Raw genomic sequence first — 16654 nt, forward strand, 5'->3', positions numbered from 1 at the left:
ACACTTAAAGAGCGCCTCTTTTTTCTGTTCTCTTTTTATATATGTATCCATGAAAGTATTACAATCACAGATGATAAAAAACCCTTAATGCTTCACACAGCTGAGTGTTTGTTACAACCGTATAAAAAAAAAAAAAAAAAAAGCCAGATGCCTTAAAGGGGTACTCCACCCCTAGACATCTTATCCCCTATCCAAAAGGATAGGGGATAAGATGTCTGATCGTGGGGGTCCTGCCGCTGGGGACCCCCGCAATATAGCACGCAGCACCCACCTGTTACTGCTCCGGAAGCGCTGGAGGGTCTGACTCTCGACCACAGGGACGGAAGACCGTGAGGTCACGACTCCACACCCGTGTGACATCACGCCCCGCCCCCTCAATGCAAGTCTATGGGAGGGGGCGTGACGCTTCCTCCCATAGATTTGCATTGAGGGGGCGGGGTGTGACATCACACGGGGGCGGAGTCGTGACAACTTCCGTCCCCGTGGTCGAGAGTCAGACCCTCCAGCGCTTCCGGAGCAGTAACAGGTGGGTGCTGCATGCTATATTGCAGGGGTCCCCAGCGGCAGGACCCCCACGATCAGACATCTTATCCCCTATCCTTTTGTATAGGGGATAAGATGTCTAGGGGTGGAGTACTCCTTTAAACAATCTCTGAGAATAACTGGCTCGGTCCTGGCATCAGCTTACCTTTGGTATTTTACTACCACTCTGGAGGGAAACTGGTGCCAGAGCCAATCTTACTGTCCGTTCAAGTCATCTGGTCAATGGGGGACACTGGACTGGGCCAGGATAGGAAACTGTTTATTTTTGCAGCGTTTTCCTATCAGGCTCTGAAACTTTACTAGAAGGGAAGAAAGTCTGGAAACAACTGATACACTCCTATGCAAATTTTGTGGGTTTTGGGTGTAACTGACACTATGGGTACAAAACGCAAAGTAGCCAGGTGACCAAACAGCGCCCCCATTACTGCCCCCTCAATAGGGTCTGTATCACAATAAGAGCTGAATAATATTCATCAGCAGGTTTTTCAATTTCTAACAAAAAGAAGCATAATACAATATGAACATCCCGGAACTCCGGATAACAGGTAAAATACCAACACTAAAAACCAGTGCTCGCCATCCTGTGCTCCTTTCCAGGAGGTGGGGGTAGAACAAATGCTGGGAGCTGTAGTTTCACCCCCACCCGGAAAGAGAGCAGGTTGCCGACTATCTTGCTAAACAAAAATGCCGCCTTCAAAGCTGTCAGTCCACTATCTTATGACAAGGCACGATACACAGAGTTTGGAAGGTCCAATGCAGTCGATGTGACAAAAAGCCCCACACCCCTCACACAAGGTCATGGCTTTGAAGCTGCAAGAACATCGCAGTGACACCTGCTCTTCCCCACCATCGCTATGTTCAGAGAAGACCTCCACAGAAAGCGAGGCGCTGCCCGTCACTCCGGGCGATGAGGAAAGACGAACCCCTGCAGAGTAATGGTAGGAGCCAACATCCTGTGACAGCATCTCCAAGAAGGATTCTTTCATCTTGTGATGGGGAGACCTCGCCAGGTCTACTGGCAACTGGACACGGACCCCCATCTCCTTTGGGAATTGGAGGAAGGACATATCTAGTAATAAGGGAATCTTATCAGCAATTCCAAATGAATTATTCAGTGATTGAATAGTCTCCTTAAAGGGGCAAGGGTCGGATGATGGCACGGAGGTGGTGGAGCCAGGGCTGCCGTGCTTTCCAGGCTCAAGATTCGGAGGTGACAAACCAGAGGGCATGCATAACCTCTCCAGTCTGTTAGTACTCACTGAAAAATCACTAACTTTACTGTGTTTGGGAAGATCATCCTCTGCTGTGCAAAGAATGGCACCGATAGGGGAGGCAACCTCTAGATTTCCTTTATAACCATCATTTAAGGAGTCAGGTACAGGCGTACACGCGCCAACATTCTCAGTGGTGAGCGACTGTTGGGTCACCAATGTCTCCTGAAAGGATTCTGCCTGTAAAGCACCATGGGGAGGATCAGAATCATTTGGCTCTTGCGAGTTGCTAACTGAAGGATAAGGAACACTATCATGATGGCGACCATTACCATGTAGGTCAACTACCGCGTCCAACAGAGTGCCAGGTGTTGAGGGGTCATTCACATGCACTGGCAACTGTCCTAGGGGTGAGGTTTTAGTTGTGTCCAATGAGTGTAGCTGCACTAGGGAGGATGTAGGGAGTACATGGTGCTCCGCAATATCCGCCGGCATTGCATCCGGTTTCTTTTCTGAGGAATCCTTTTCAGTAGAGCAGGACGTGGCCTGTTTGATCCGGTTTTGAAATGTGTTGGAGACATCACCCAGAACACACGATGCGGTCTCAAATGCTTGTCCCAAGATGCCATCTACAGAAGGCGCCAACATCCTCTCATCACTGCACATATTCTCCTCCTCTGCATCTGCCATAGAAACTGCCTGATCTCCACACTGGGAGAGGTCCTCTGGGGGGGATACATTATCGAGGTGGTGTTCTTTGGTAAGAGAGTCAGTCAGGCCACAGTCATCTATGATGTCGACTGTACCACTTGACACCCTGATTTTGACCCTTGGAACTTCTGGTTTCTCTGGCTTCACTGTAATGGCCGGCAGTAATTGTGTTCTGCAGTGATTTGCTGATTTCTCTCTATGTCTATGTCTCTTTCTGCTTCTTCTGGAACCTCTGGAGCAGCAGCTTCTTTTGTCTGGCTGATGGCAGAGGAAACCACTGTCGCCTCTACCTTCACCACCGGAGGCTTGGGAGTGATTGTCACAGGTCTGACTGTCAGCAGGCGAGCAGGAAAAAGGCCAGCACCCAGTGGGATCAGGGTTTGGGATGATCCGGGGGCAGATCTGGTAAGCTGGCAAACCTTTAACCACCCAGGGAGGTTTGATCCGAGAAAGCTGTATCTGGGGAAAAGGAGACAGGGGGGAGAAAAATCTATTATTAGCATATACACTGCTAAAAATATATATGTATAATTATATACAGTATATACCCAGGTTATATCAGCATGGTCCATATCACTATATACATGAGATATATAACTTATACCAGCTGTACATATATAATTATATACAGTATATAACCAGGTTATACCAGCATGGTCCATATCACTATATACAGGAGATATATAACTTATACCAGCTGTACATATATAATTATATACAGTATATAACCAGGTTATACCAGCATGGTCCATATCACTACATACAGGAGATATATAACTTATACCAGCTGTACATATATAATTATATACAGTATATACCCAGGTTATACCAGCATGGTCCATATCACTATATACAGGAGATATATAACTTATCCCAGCTGTGTATATATAATTATATACAGTATATACCCAGGTTATACCAGCATGGTCCATATCACTATATACAGAAGATATATAACTTATACCAGCTGTACATATATAATTATATACAGTATATACCAGCATTGTCCATTTATAATTATATACAGAAGATATTCATTCTATAATGAAAGAACGTTCGTCTCATACCCGGATTGGAGGGACTTTTGGTTCTTCTTTGGTAGGCTGTGGCTTTTCGGGGTGAACGCTCTGAATTGTGTTACGAAAGGACTGACGCTGTTCCATCCGTGGCTTCTTCTCGATGGAGGGGCTGGAGGTGTCTGGTTCGGCGCTTTTCCTTTTCTGCTCTGAAGCAGTCTCAGGATGAAGCTCCGGCACTCTCTCAGAGGTAGATGGGAGGCTCAGGTCATCTTGTGGTGACAATCTGTTCTCCACAGATGAAGGATCAGACTCTGTTCTCTCTGGAGGTGCAGGAAAGGTGGTAGAGGCTTTGACCTCTGCAGCCGTTGGTACGTTCCTCTGGATCTTCTCTGTGTTCCTGTAGAGACTTCTCCGAGTTCTGATGTGAACCTCAGGAACCTTTTCTTGTTTCTGAGCAGGTTCTGGGGTGGTTCTTGGCTTCTCTTGCTGTAGACAGGTCGTCTCCATAGACTTCTCTTCCAAATCAGACCCCAGCTCCTCTGAATATCCGAGCCTATGAAACAGGACAAAGAAAAATAGTTAACAAGTGAGCGAAACGGACAACTCCACCCACAGACTCCCAATGGACAACCTCCAAATATCAGAACAACTCCGCAGGAGGCATTAGTACAGTCCAGACCTGACCAGTCTAGAAGAACTTAGTAACACCATAAAGCTACTTACTTTTGTCCATAGAAATCTTCAAAAAACATCTCTTTCCAGTCTTCAACTTTCTTCTCCTTTCCCATCTCCTGCCTCATCCTCATCTGAGCCTCTGGGGTAAATTCACCTGGAGAAGATGCAAAAATTACTTAAAGGGGAACTCCGGTGGAAAGAACGGGAAAAGTTTTCAAATCAACTGGTGCCAGAAAGTTAAAAAGATTTGTAAATTACTTCTATTAAAAAATCTTAATCCTTCCAGTACTTATTAGCTGATGTATACTACAGATAAAATTGTGCAATTCTTTCCAGTCTGACCACAGTGCTCTCTGCTGACACCTCTGTCCATGTCAGGAACTGTCCAGATTAGAAGCATATCACCATAGAAAAACCTCTCCTGCTCGGGACACTTCCTGATACAGACAGAGGTGTCAGCAGAGAGCACTGTGCCTGCTGCCTACAAAGGGGGGTCGGGGTGGATCGGGTGGTGTTGGGGGCGCTGTATACAGAGGGCTGCTACTAATGTCTGCAACTATCTATACTACCTACAAGGTTATACTACCTACTATTAAAGGCAATCTTACAGCAGAGTCACCTGGACTAAGTTGAATTTATAGGTAGAAAGTGCAAGTGACCTGGTTTCTACCGCTGCTCACCATGTGAACATCAGCGCAATCACTCCAGAGACATTGGTCTCACCCCCAATGCAAATTCACTGTTCTGTCCAATGGAGAAGAGAAAAATCTTTGCTCATACTATAGCAGCCGTCTCCACTGTAAACAACATGGAACCCACTGTAAAAAGTATATACCTTATGGGAATAAAAGAAAACCAATGTGGATGAATAAAAATGTTAAGGGGGCAATAAATGACTAAAATAAAGCATTTAAACAACTAAAACAGGACGGCAGTGAAGAAGCATTAAAAAGCTATAGAGAAAAATGTAGAATATGTAAAAAACAGATAAAAGCCGCAAAAATAGAGACAGAAAGACTCATTGCCCAAGAGAGTAAAACTAACCCCAAAATGTTCTTTAACTATATACATAGCAAAAAGGTCAAAAATGAAAGTGTGGGCCTTTAAAGAATGACGAGGAAGAAATTATAAACGGGGATCAGGAAAAAGCAAATATATTAAACAAATTGTTCTTCACTGTATTCACCGAGGAAAATGAAATGCCAGGTGAAATACAGCGAGAAAAGGTAAACTCCCCAGTACAGGTCACCTGTCTAACCCAGGAAGAAGTACAGTGCCGCCTACAAAAAATCTAAATAGACAAATCACCAGGTCCAGATGGCATTCACCCACGTGTTCTAAAGGAATTAAGTAATGTAATAGACAGACCCCTATTTTTAATATTCAGGGAATCTATAGTGACAGGGACTGTTCCCCAGGACTGGCGCATGGCAAATGTGGTGCCAATATTTAAAAAGGGGACAAAAGGTGACTTTGGGAATTTATAGACCTGTTAGTTTAATCTTCGTTGTATGTAAATTGTTTGAGGGTTTTCTAAGAGATGCTTTTTTGGAGTATCTTGATAAAAATCAATGTATGACACCATATCAGCATGGCTTTATGAGGGATCGGTCCTGTCAAACTAACCTGATCAGCTTTTATGAGGAGGTGAGCTCCAGACTGGACCATGGGCAATCGCTGGATGTCGTATATCTGGATTTTTCCAAAGCATTTGATACAGTTCCACATAAAAGGTTGGTGGATAAATTGAGAAGGATGGGGCTGGGGGAAAATGTGTGTAAGTGGGTAAGTAACTGGCTCAGTGATAGGAAACAGAGGGTGGCTATTAATGGTACTTATTCTGATTGGGTGACTGTTACTAGTGGGGTACCACAGGGGTCCGTCTTGGGTCCTGTTCTGTTTAATATATTTATTAATGACCTTGTAGAGGGGTTGAGATGATACTAAACTCTGTAAAGCGGTAAACACTATAGAGGACAGTGCACTGTTACAAATTGATCAGGATAGGTTGGAGGTTTGGGCTGGAAAATGGCAGATGAGGTAAAACACTGATAAATGTAAGGTAATGCACATGGGGAGGAAAAATCCAGGCTGGGATTATGTATTAAATGGAAGAACACTTGGGACGACTGACGTGGTAAAGGACTTGGGAGCCTTAGTTAATAGTAAATTTACCTGTAGTGACCAGTGTAGGGCAGCTGCTGCCAAGGCAAATAAAATCATGGGGTGCATCAATAGGGGCATAGATGCCCACGACAAGGAAATAATTCTACCACTGTATAAATCACTAGTCAGACCACACATAGAATACTGTGTACAGTACTGGGCACCAGTGTACAAGAAAGATATAGTGGAGCTGGAGAGGGTTCAAAGACGGGCAACCAGGGTAATACGGGGAATTGGAGGACTACAGTACCCAGAAAGATAATAAGAATTAGGGCAACTCACCATCTGCATTTTCTTCACCACTTTATTCAAGAACACATGAAGGATACAGACAGTGCAGGACACGGGTAGACGATAGACACAGGGGATGTAGTTCGGGGCTACATTGCCAGTTGAAGTATACACTGCGAAACGGCATTGTAGCCCAAACTACATTCCCCCCCCCCCCCCCCGTGTCTATCCTCCATCCGTGTCCTGCACTGTCTGTATCCTTCATGTGTTCTTGAATAAAGAAGTGGTGAAGAAAACACTGATTATACAGATCGCAGAAACGCAGATCTATTATACAGAGAGCACCACCTGGCGTGGATCAGCTAGCAGAGGTACTATCACGTTGACGCTATACAGAAAGCAGCAGTGCAGTGTGTGTTCTAATCTCTATTAGTGGAAATTATCAGAATTAGGTTATTTCATTTAGAAAAAAAGAAGGCTTAGGGACGACTTAATAACTATGTAGAAATATATCAGGGGACAGTACAGTGATCTCTCCCATGATCTATTTATACCCAGGACTGTATCCATAACAAGGGGAATCCTCTACGTCTAGAGGAAAGAAGGTTTCTACACCAGCACAGACGGGGGTTCTTTACTGTAAGAGCAGTGAGACTGGAATTCTCTGCTTGAGGAGGTGGTCATGGGGAACTCCGGAAGAGAGTTCCAAAAGGGGTCTGGATTAGGGATCGACCGATTATCGGTTTGGCCGATATTATCGCCCAATATTCATGATTTTCTAAGTTATCGGTATTGGCAATTACCTTGCCGATAATGCGGGAGCTTTAAATCAATGAACTGCAGCGGTTTTTGCGGGGCCAGAGACCGCCGCCACTGCCCGCTTCTCTCCCCCTGCCTGTCCTGGGGTCCTGAGTCCAACCACTCCAACCAAATGCACGGAATATCGGTATAAGTTATCGCCTATCGGCCTGAAAGTTCACGTTATCGGTATCGGCTCTAAAAAAAAATCAATATCGGTCGATCCCTAGTCTGGATGCATTTTTGGAGAATAATAATAACGTTACAGGTAATGGATTCTAGATTTATAGGGTCAGAACGTTGAACAAGAGATTTATTCTGACTGCCATATTTGGAGTCGGGAAGGAATTTTTACCTCTAGTATGAGGGTTTTTTGCCTTCCTCTGGATAAACTCAGCAGTGATTCATTAGGGATATAGGTTGAACTTGATGGACTCCGGTCTTTTTTCAACCTTATGAACTATGTTACACATATCAGCACAGTAAGCAGCTCCAGAAACCAGGTCACCCTGGTGTCAGATTCCCTTTAAAATATAAGTACTCTTAATTGGTATCAGCGAGTACTAGAATTAAAGTATCGGTACTCGGTCTTAAAAAAATGGTATCAGGACATCCCTATTTTTTTTAAATAGAAGTCATTTACAAATATTTTTAACTTTCTGGCACCAGTTGATTTGAACAATTCTTTCCACAAGAGTACCCCAACAGAGACAAAACTGCAGATGGACAAACTCCTACCTTCTGCCAGCCTCTCCCGCCATCTTTGGCACGCATGAGCAAAGAATTCGTTGTTAAGGGCGCTGCAGCTCATCCGCAGCTGTCCATCCGGGCTCACCTACAAAAAGGTAACAGGCCACTTTGGTATTAGGTACAAAAAGTGGAATTTTTGCAGAGTGAAACGTTTTGCAAACTTGAAAAATGTAAAAAGTTTTATTTTAATATGCTGGAGAAAAATACACTGAATTTATTACATTTTGAGCCCCTAAGTCTGTCCATTTTCCACAAACTGCAAAGTTGGTGTTATTTAGACAATTTACAGCAATTTCTGAAATTAAATTATAAAAAATGTGCCTGGTTGTGGGAGGCCACACCCCCTCCTAGTAAGCCCACCTACTTTAACCTTTTAAGGATGTAGAGCATACCTCAACACCCTGCGCCCGCTCCCCTTCTACGACGTGGGCTCAGGAGCTGACTCCGCATCATAGCGGGGTGGTCCCGGTGGCCTACAGGGGCCTGTGTCTAATGCGGACATCACCAATCACGTTGATGTCTGGCATTAACTCCTTAGACACCACACATTCAAGGTTGATTGAGGAGTCAAAAAAATATATATAATAATAATTCCCGGCAGCTCAGTGGTTCAGCTGTGGTTCATTGCCCGATGCTCACTTGCTTGATGTGATGTGGGACTGTACTTCTCTTTTTTGGAATGATGTGGGAACGATTGATTAGCCGGGTGTATGGTTGTCCAATAAGTTTGTCCGCTCTGACGTGTATTGGGATATCTGGAGGGGCTGGATGAGGATGGTGGCTTGTACATTGGTATTAGTAAACTAATTGCACAGTATTGGTTGCGGGCTTCCCCACCACTATATCCGAATTGATTGTAAAATTAAATAGACTGGAAAAAGGTGTATACCTTAAGAGCAAAGCTATGCGTAAATTTGAGTCAATTTGGGGGCCTTGGATTGATACCCCTTGTTTGCCATCCACATATATGCGGGAACTCTCATGGAGGTGTTTCTGGGAAGGTTGAGGGGGTCTAATCACTAATATTGTCTGTGTTTTGCTTGTAAACTATCCTTGTCTCGTCTACTCCTCTGTTTTGAGTTTGCCTTGGTGCGTTGTCCGCAGTCTAATTTCCTGTTTTTTGTGTCCGGGTTACCTTTGGCACCTGTTGTTGCCACTTCTCTTGTGCTATTGTTCTATTTTCTCTTCTGTGAAGCCCATACAGGGTTTTTGAATTTGTTTTTAGCCCTGAATATGCCTCTCGTTTGTGGGACGATTCAGTGTATTGCGGGGCTTGGGGGCAGAGGTTATTTCTGTGTAAATGGGATGGGTTTATGTTTTTGTATAAAAAAAACTTTGATAAAAATTTCTGATAAAAAAAACAAAAAACAAAAAATGCACTGACCAGAGTCAGATAGTGACTCAGTCGGCTCATTTTTGCCCCACATCCGGTCTTGTGGCTGGACTGAAAACAGTGGTATACTGCAGTTTTCACTTCGGCCAGCGCATATAAACGAATGAGATTCGGCGCTGGTATGGCTGGGATATGGGAGCGTCCACTCTGTAGATTTCCCAGCCAGATCAAGCCGCCATATCTCGTAATTGTGGTGTAAATGCACCCCAATACTGCTCACAGTTGAGAATTTGTTACTATTCTAGACAATTCTCTGAACTTAACATCTAAAACACAAATCTCTTCCTGTCCCGGTAGTTTGTTACATTTCACCTGCTCGGATACATTGTAACAGTATAGGACTGACTAGACACTGATAACAAACCTTCAAGTGTCAGATATGTTAGGATTTAAACAATCATCCTCCAATTTACAGTCAGCTAGCAGAGATCTTCAAAACGGTAAAAAAAAAAAAAAGTGATCACTAAAGGAGGCCATACATTTTCAATAACTGTCATTTATTCGTCTGAAAACCCATTCTGGGAGGGGAAGGGTTAAGTTGCAGCCTGACTCCACTGGTGCTAGCTTACCCCTCCCAGAACAATACAGTCTGCCTCATGCTTCTCTCCACCAATATCTATTGGTGGAGAATGTGGAGACCACCACACACCTTGGACAGTCAGCTTGAGCAGCCAAAGGTGACGGGTTTGGTCAAATATAGTACTATATAAGGTGTTTGACCGCTGGGCCCCACACAATCTCATGTATGGGGCCCTGCCTCCTATGAATGGGGAGTGTACAACCACTGCACGAAGCGGCACCGACATGCTCCATTGAGGGGGCATGTCGGCCGTCGCTTCAGGCTGTGGTAGACCCCACCCTATTCAGGAGATCGCGGTCGGACCCCCACGATCTGACACTTATTCCCTATCCTTAGGAGTTTTCGTATCCATTACTACTCTTATCTCATACAATGATTAAGAATGCCTTTTTTCTCACATCTTATTGCCCCTTATCTGCTCTAGCTTACCGCTCATAAACCTACCTGCCTGTCCACATCTGGAAGAAGTAGTAGTAGCTGCTGTTGGAGGTGCATTGGTAGAGCATTGAACGTTCGCACGTTTATCAGGGCACGGAGATTAGTGTTCACCAGAATGGAGCCAGGAGTCTCAAAATCAATCTCCTCCTCCTTCTTCTTCACTTGTCCTGGGAAAAGAAGTTGGGAACTGTTATGCCTTTAATGCTGTTTACCTATTTCTCATTATATTCAGGACCACCAGCGAAGAATAAAAAGCTTGCATCCAAACTTGTCCTCAATGTACTAAACCAACCTGGGACAGAGATGTTCTTGATGCTTCTTAGATGATGGGTGGAGTTGCCACTTAAAGTCGTTTGCCTGTGAAAAGTCAGGCTGTCTCTCAGAGCCGCATTACCAGAGGCTTCGCTTTCTACACGGCGGACAGACAGACCTGGAGCCAGAATGATGCAGTCAACTGGTAAATAGGCACCCTACTTATGTGGGTACAAAACAAACCTCTAGCATAGTGCAATTCCTTTATTCCAGAATCCGATACGCCAAAAAAAATGTTTTTTTGTTTGGTTTTTATTTTATCTGATACACAACTCCAAACTACCCCAGTGTCACAGGATGAATTGTGACTGCATGGAACCCCCACTAGGGAGCTCACTGCAATACAAAGCAAGAAACTAACCTGAAGTAGATGGCAGATGAGCCCCATTTACTTTGAGTGGAGTAAGGACGACCCGAGGCAGCAACACCCCGCTTCTTTTCTGCTTATTTATCTAAACACAAAGATCATGTAAGGAAACATGTCAAGGGGTTCCTAAACTTTCATGTAACCCCATTGCATAAGCAGCAATGGGAATAGGGTTCCTACTGCTTCCTATGGGGCTGTGTCATGACAGTGTGCACATCCCGTACTGACCTGTACTAGGGACTGGGTTTCCCTGACATGTGACTCGCGAGAGGAGGATGCATTGCCGGACGTTTCTGCTGCAACACAGACAAACAGAAGGGGAACAAAAAGTGAATGTATTAACTTTGTTTATATGTAGTACTTTTCTTAGTTTTGAATGCAGACTAGTGTAAAGCAGGGAGGTTTTAAAGGGCAAATTACACTCAAGTCATATAGTGTTCACTCACCTGTTCTCCATCTGTTGGAAAACTACATCTCACAACATGGCCAGACAGCCTTTGGCTTTTCAGACATGCTGGAAGTCAAAGCTCTGCAACAGCTGGAGAGCCACAGCTGTAATTTTCAGTGGCACCATCTTGGTATATACATTTACTAATCAACTATAAATCCTTTCTCTTGGGAAAACATAGGAAAAAAAGCAATCTGCTGATCACTTCCACACTTCATAATGCTCGCCTTTACAACTGACAATTTATTAGTCTATAAATCACTTTTCAAGCGAGGGATTCCCCTCCAACCTAACAATATAGATGTTATTGACCATAGCATCTAAGTAGTTAAACTGCTGGGACCTAAGAGAAGATGCATCACCCCTGATCACTAACACATGAACAAACTGATTTATGGGAGGAGGTCACAAATAGAGATGGAGAGCATCAAGGTTAAATTCTGGAGATTCTCCCTGTTCTCACCTGCAGGCACTGAGCTGCCCTCCTCCCACTGGCTTCCTTCTTCATCTGCTGTGTCCTCTGTGCCTCCATCATCTGGCAGTGACACCACACGAGACCAATGCACTGCATTCTTCTGCAGGAGAACAGACATGTATGAAAGGCTGCACTGACACACAGACAACTCTACAGAACTACAACACAAGTAGGTTCATGTGTGACAGGTCATGACATATCAAGCCACACTTATGGATGTCTACAAGCTCCATTCAGATGAATAGGGCAAATGTAGAAATTTCTGCAACAGAAGAAATATGTGAATTTATATGAACAGTCCAGAATCCTTGATAATCCAGCGCCAGTTATTGTGAGCAATCACTAATGACCCGACTAACCTTCATGGTGAAAAGACTAATGCGGCCAGGTAGCTTGTAGAACAGCGCCTCCCGTGTCCTGGCGTTGGAATGTAACATGGCGTTCAGGCAAGCGAGAGGGGAAGATCCGCTGCAGGAGAAGAAATAGAGGGTCTGGTTTATCTCAACTTTAAACTTAACCATTATTTAATGAGAGCTTCTGAAGACATTCTTTGTTACATGGAGACTGAAAAACGGCACAGTTCACAATTGTATCCAGCCAAGACAATCCTAAGAGCGCTAGTGATGTATGCAGCACAACTTCTCCTCCTGTGCTGATAGCTAGATACAGGATACCCTCACTGTTACATTTATCAATGTGTAGCACAGAGGATTGTCTAGACTGGATATAACTGCAGCACACCCTCGGCTATTACAAGATTTAGGTCTGTAGTCTCTGAATGTAAACAGCAATGTCTAATCGTGAAAAGCAAGCAGCAATCATAAACAAGAGGGACCTAGACACGTACAAAATTCCAGAGTCAAAAATAGCATATTTTTGGTCACTTTTTATACCATTAAAAAAATGAATAAAAAGCGATTAAAAAGTCCTACCAAAACAAAAAATGGTACTGATAAAAACTCCAGATCAAGGCGCGAAAAATAAGCCCTCATACATACCATATGCGGAAAAATAAAAAAAAGTTATAGGGTTCAGAAGAGGGCTTTTTTAAACATATAAATTTTTGTGCATGTAGTTATGATTTTTTTTCTAGAAGTAATTACCGTATTTATCGGCGTATAACACGCACTTTTTAGGCTAAAATTTTTAGCCTAAAGTCTAACTGCGCGTTATACGCCGATAAGCCGCTGCAGTGACTGCCACCGCTGACGGCTTCTCTGCCCCTGCCTGTGGTGGGGTCTAGAGCCCTGCTGCCGGCCCTTCTCTTCCGCTGGCTATCGGTGCCGCTGCCCGTTCTCTCACCCTATCGGTGCCGGTGCCCCATTGCCGGCGCCGATAGCCAGGGGGAGAGAAGCGGCGCCGGCAATGGGGCAGCGGCGCCGACAGACATGGGGAGAGAAGGGGCAGCGGCACCCATTGCCGGCGCCGCTGCCCCGTTGCCTACCCCATCCCCGGTTGTATAATTACCTGTTGCCGGGGTCGGATCCGCGCTGCTTCAGGCCTCCGGTGTGCGTCCCCTGCGTCGTTGCTATGCGCAGCGAGACGCAATGGCGTCACTCGTCATTGCGCCGTGTTGTGCATAGCAACGAAGCATGGGACGCACACAGGAGGCCTGAAGCAGCGCGGACCCGACCCCGGCAACAGGTAATTATGCAACCGGGGATGGGGGAGTCAACCGGGCAGCGGCGTCGGCTATGGGTGCCGCTGCCCCTTCTCTCCCCCTGGCTATCGGCACCGCTGCCCCTTCTCTGCCCCTGGCTATCGGCACCGCTGCCCCATTGCCGGCTCCGCTTCTCTCCCCCTGGCTATCGGCGCCGGCACCGATAGTCAGGGGGAGAGAACGGGCAGCGGCGCAGATAGCCAGCGGGAGGGAAGCGGCGGCAGCAGGGCTCTAGACCCCAGGAAAGGCAGGGGGAGAGAAGCGGGCAGAGACGGCCTCTTTCCCCCTGCCTTTCCTAGGGGTGTATCGGGGTATACGCATGCGCACACACACGCACCCTCATTTTACCAAGGATATTTGGGTAAAAAACTTTTGTTACCCAAATATCCTTGGTAAAATGAGGGTGCGTGTTATAGGCCAGTGCGTGGTATACCCCGATAAATACGGTATTCTAGAAAGTATATTGATCCCTATATAAGTAGGGTATCATTTTAATTGTATGGACCTACAGAATAAAGAGAGAAGTTAAATGACTAATGTCTTTACAAAGTAGAATTAGTGGCACAAAAAACAAGCCTCATATGGGTCTGTAGGTGCAATATTTAAAGGGTTATGATTTTTAAAAGGTAAGGAGGAAAAAACGATAATGCAAAAACAGAAAAACGCTCAGTACTTAAGTGGTTAAAGTTTAGGCAGGTAGAACAAAAAGACCCCAATAGGCGCTGCAGATTCCCACGAAGTAAACCAAACCAGAGATGAAGTGGTAATAGTGCAAAACACTGGAAGGTTTATTGTAGTAAAAATAATAAAATACAGATTACGCGTTTCGGGGGAGCCACCCCCTTCTTCAGATCAGAGTATGTACAACTAGATGCAGACAGGGTTTAAATACATGGAGACTAAGTGCCAACCACTTAAGTGGGAGGAGCTAGTCCTTTCATAAGTAAATTCAGTGCAGGTGAGCTGCTATCCGCTCTCCCATCTCACCTGGAGCTCCAGGTGAGATGGGAGAGCAGATAGCAGCTCACCTGCACTGAATTTACTTATGAAAGGACTAGCTCCTCCCACTTAAGTGGTTGGCACTTAGTCTCCATGTATTTAAACCCTGTCTGCATCTAGTTGTACATACTCTGATCTGAAGAAGGGGGTGGCTCCCCCGAAACGCGTAATCTGTATTTTATTGTTTTTACTACAATAAACCTTCCAGTATTTTGCACTATTACCACTTCATCTCTGGTTTGGTTTACTTCGTGGGAATCTGCAGCGCCTATTGGGGTCTTTTTGTTCTACCTGCCTAAAGTTTCATCAGGATTGGTTGTCTTTCCTCCCCTGTGACCTCCGGCTTGGCAGCAGTCCTACCATCTTTGCCACTTCTGGTAACCCCATTGTGGGTTGACACGCAAGTTTTCACTTGCTCTCAGGTGAGCAGCCACTACCTAGGGGTGTGTCTTAACCGACCCCCAAGTTTTTCATGTTGCTTACCCATACGGTATCACACGAGGCGCCTCCCTCCGGTCTCTCTTTTTTCTCTTTTACAGGCTAAGTGGTTAAAGGGGTACTCCGGTGGAAAACATTTTTTTTTTTTTTTTAAATCAACTGGTACCAGAAAGTTAAACAGATTTGTAAATGACATCTATTAAAAAATTTTAATCCTTCCAGTACTTATTAGCTGCTGAATACTACAGAGGAAATTATTTTCTTTTTTGAACACAGTGCTCTCTGCTGACATCATGACCACAGTGCTCTCTGCTGACATCTCTGTCCATTTTACATGCTGCTCTGGACAGTTCTAAAATGGACAGAGATGTCAGCAGAGAGCTCTGTGTTCCAAAAAGAAAATAATTTCCTCTGTAGTAATCAGCAGCTAATAAGTGCTGGAAGGATTAAGATTTTTTAATAGAAGTAATTTACAAATCTGTTTAACTTTCTGGCACCAGTTGATTAAAAAAAAAAAAAAAAAAAAAAGTTTTCCGCCGGAGTACCCCTTTAACCCCTTAAGGACGCAGGACGTAAATGTACGTCCTGGTGAGGTGGTACTTAACGCACCAGGACGTACATTTACGTCCTAAGCATAACCGCGGGCATCGGAGCGATGCCCGTGTCATGCGCGGCTGATCCCGGCTGCTAATCGCAGCCAGGGACCCGCCGGCAATGGCCGACGCCCGCGATCTCGCGGGCGTCCGCCATTAACCCCTCAGGTGCCGGGATCAATACAGATCCCGGCATCTGCGGCGGTTCGCGATTTAAATGAACGATCGGATCGCCCGCAGCGCTGCTGCGGGGATCCGATCATTTATAACGCCGCACGGAGGTCCCCTCACCTTCCTCCGTGCGGCTCCCGGCGTCTCCTGCTCTGGTCTGTGATCGAGCAGACCAGAGCAGGAGATGACCGATAATACTGATCTGTTCTATGTCCTATACATAGAACAGATCAGTATTAGCAATCATGGTATTGCTATGAATAGTCCCCTATGGGGACTATTCAAGTGTAAAAAAAAAATGTAAAAAAATGTAAAAGTAAAAAAAAAAGTGAAAAATCCCCTCCCCCAATAAAAAAGTAAAACGTCCGTTTTTTCCTATTTTACCCCCAAAAAGCGTAAAAAACATTTTTTATAGACATATTTGGTATCGACGCGTGCGTAAATGTCCGAACTATTAAAATAAAATGTTAATGATCCCGTACGGTGAACGGCGTGAACGAAAAAAAATAAAAAAAAGTCCAAAATTCCTACTTTTTTAATACATTTTATTTAAAAAAAAATTATAAAAAATGTATTAAAAGTTTTTTATATGCAAATGTGGTATCAAAAAAAAGTACAGATCATGGCGCAAAAAATGAGCCCCCATACCGCCACTTATACGGAAAAATAAAAAAGT

The 16654-nt window shown here is 44.7% G+C and overlaps 1 protein-coding gene across 4 annotated transcripts in view; it reads right to left on the minus strand.

Moving 5' to 3' along the window:
- Window positions 1–603: 603 nt before the first annotated feature.
- The window catches only part of ASXL1 (ASXL transcriptional regulator 1), a 32899-nt gene continuing 16848 nt past the window's right edge, over window positions 604–16654 (minus strand). Inside the window, exons 3-12 of one of the 4 annotated variants that reach the window (XM_056549333.1) lie at window positions 12477–12587; window positions 12106–12217; window positions 11423–11487; window positions 11189–11279; window positions 10808–10945; window positions 10522–10682; window positions 8093–8189; window positions 4208–4313; window positions 3533–4037; window positions 604–2924 (exon numbers count right to left, since the gene is read on the minus strand). In XM_056549333.1, the coding sequence (XP_056405308.1) occupies window positions 1254–2924; window positions 3533–4037; window positions 4208–4313; window positions 8093–8189; window positions 10522–10682; window positions 10808–10945; window positions 11189–11279; window positions 11423–11487; window positions 12106–12217; window positions 12477–12587 (3057 nt within the window). In that variant the 3' untranslated portion in view covers window positions 604–1253. Of the gene's footprint in view, window positions 2925–3532; window positions 4038–4207; window positions 4314–8092; window positions 8190–10521; window positions 10683–10807; window positions 10946–11188; window positions 11280–11422; window positions 11491–12105; window positions 12218–12476; window positions 12588–16654 lie in introns of all 4 variants that reach the window. The other 3 variants (XM_056549334.1, XM_056549332.1, XM_056549335.1) reach the window with 3 other exon arrangements.

The sequence above is a fragment of the Hyla sarda genome, chromosome 12, assembly GCF_029499605.1.
Source record: "Hyla sarda isolate aHylSar1 chromosome 12, aHylSar1.hap1, whole genome shotgun sequence".
Classification (NCBI taxonomy): domain Eukaryota; kingdom Metazoa; phylum Chordata; class Amphibia; order Anura; family Hylidae; genus Hyla; species Hyla sarda.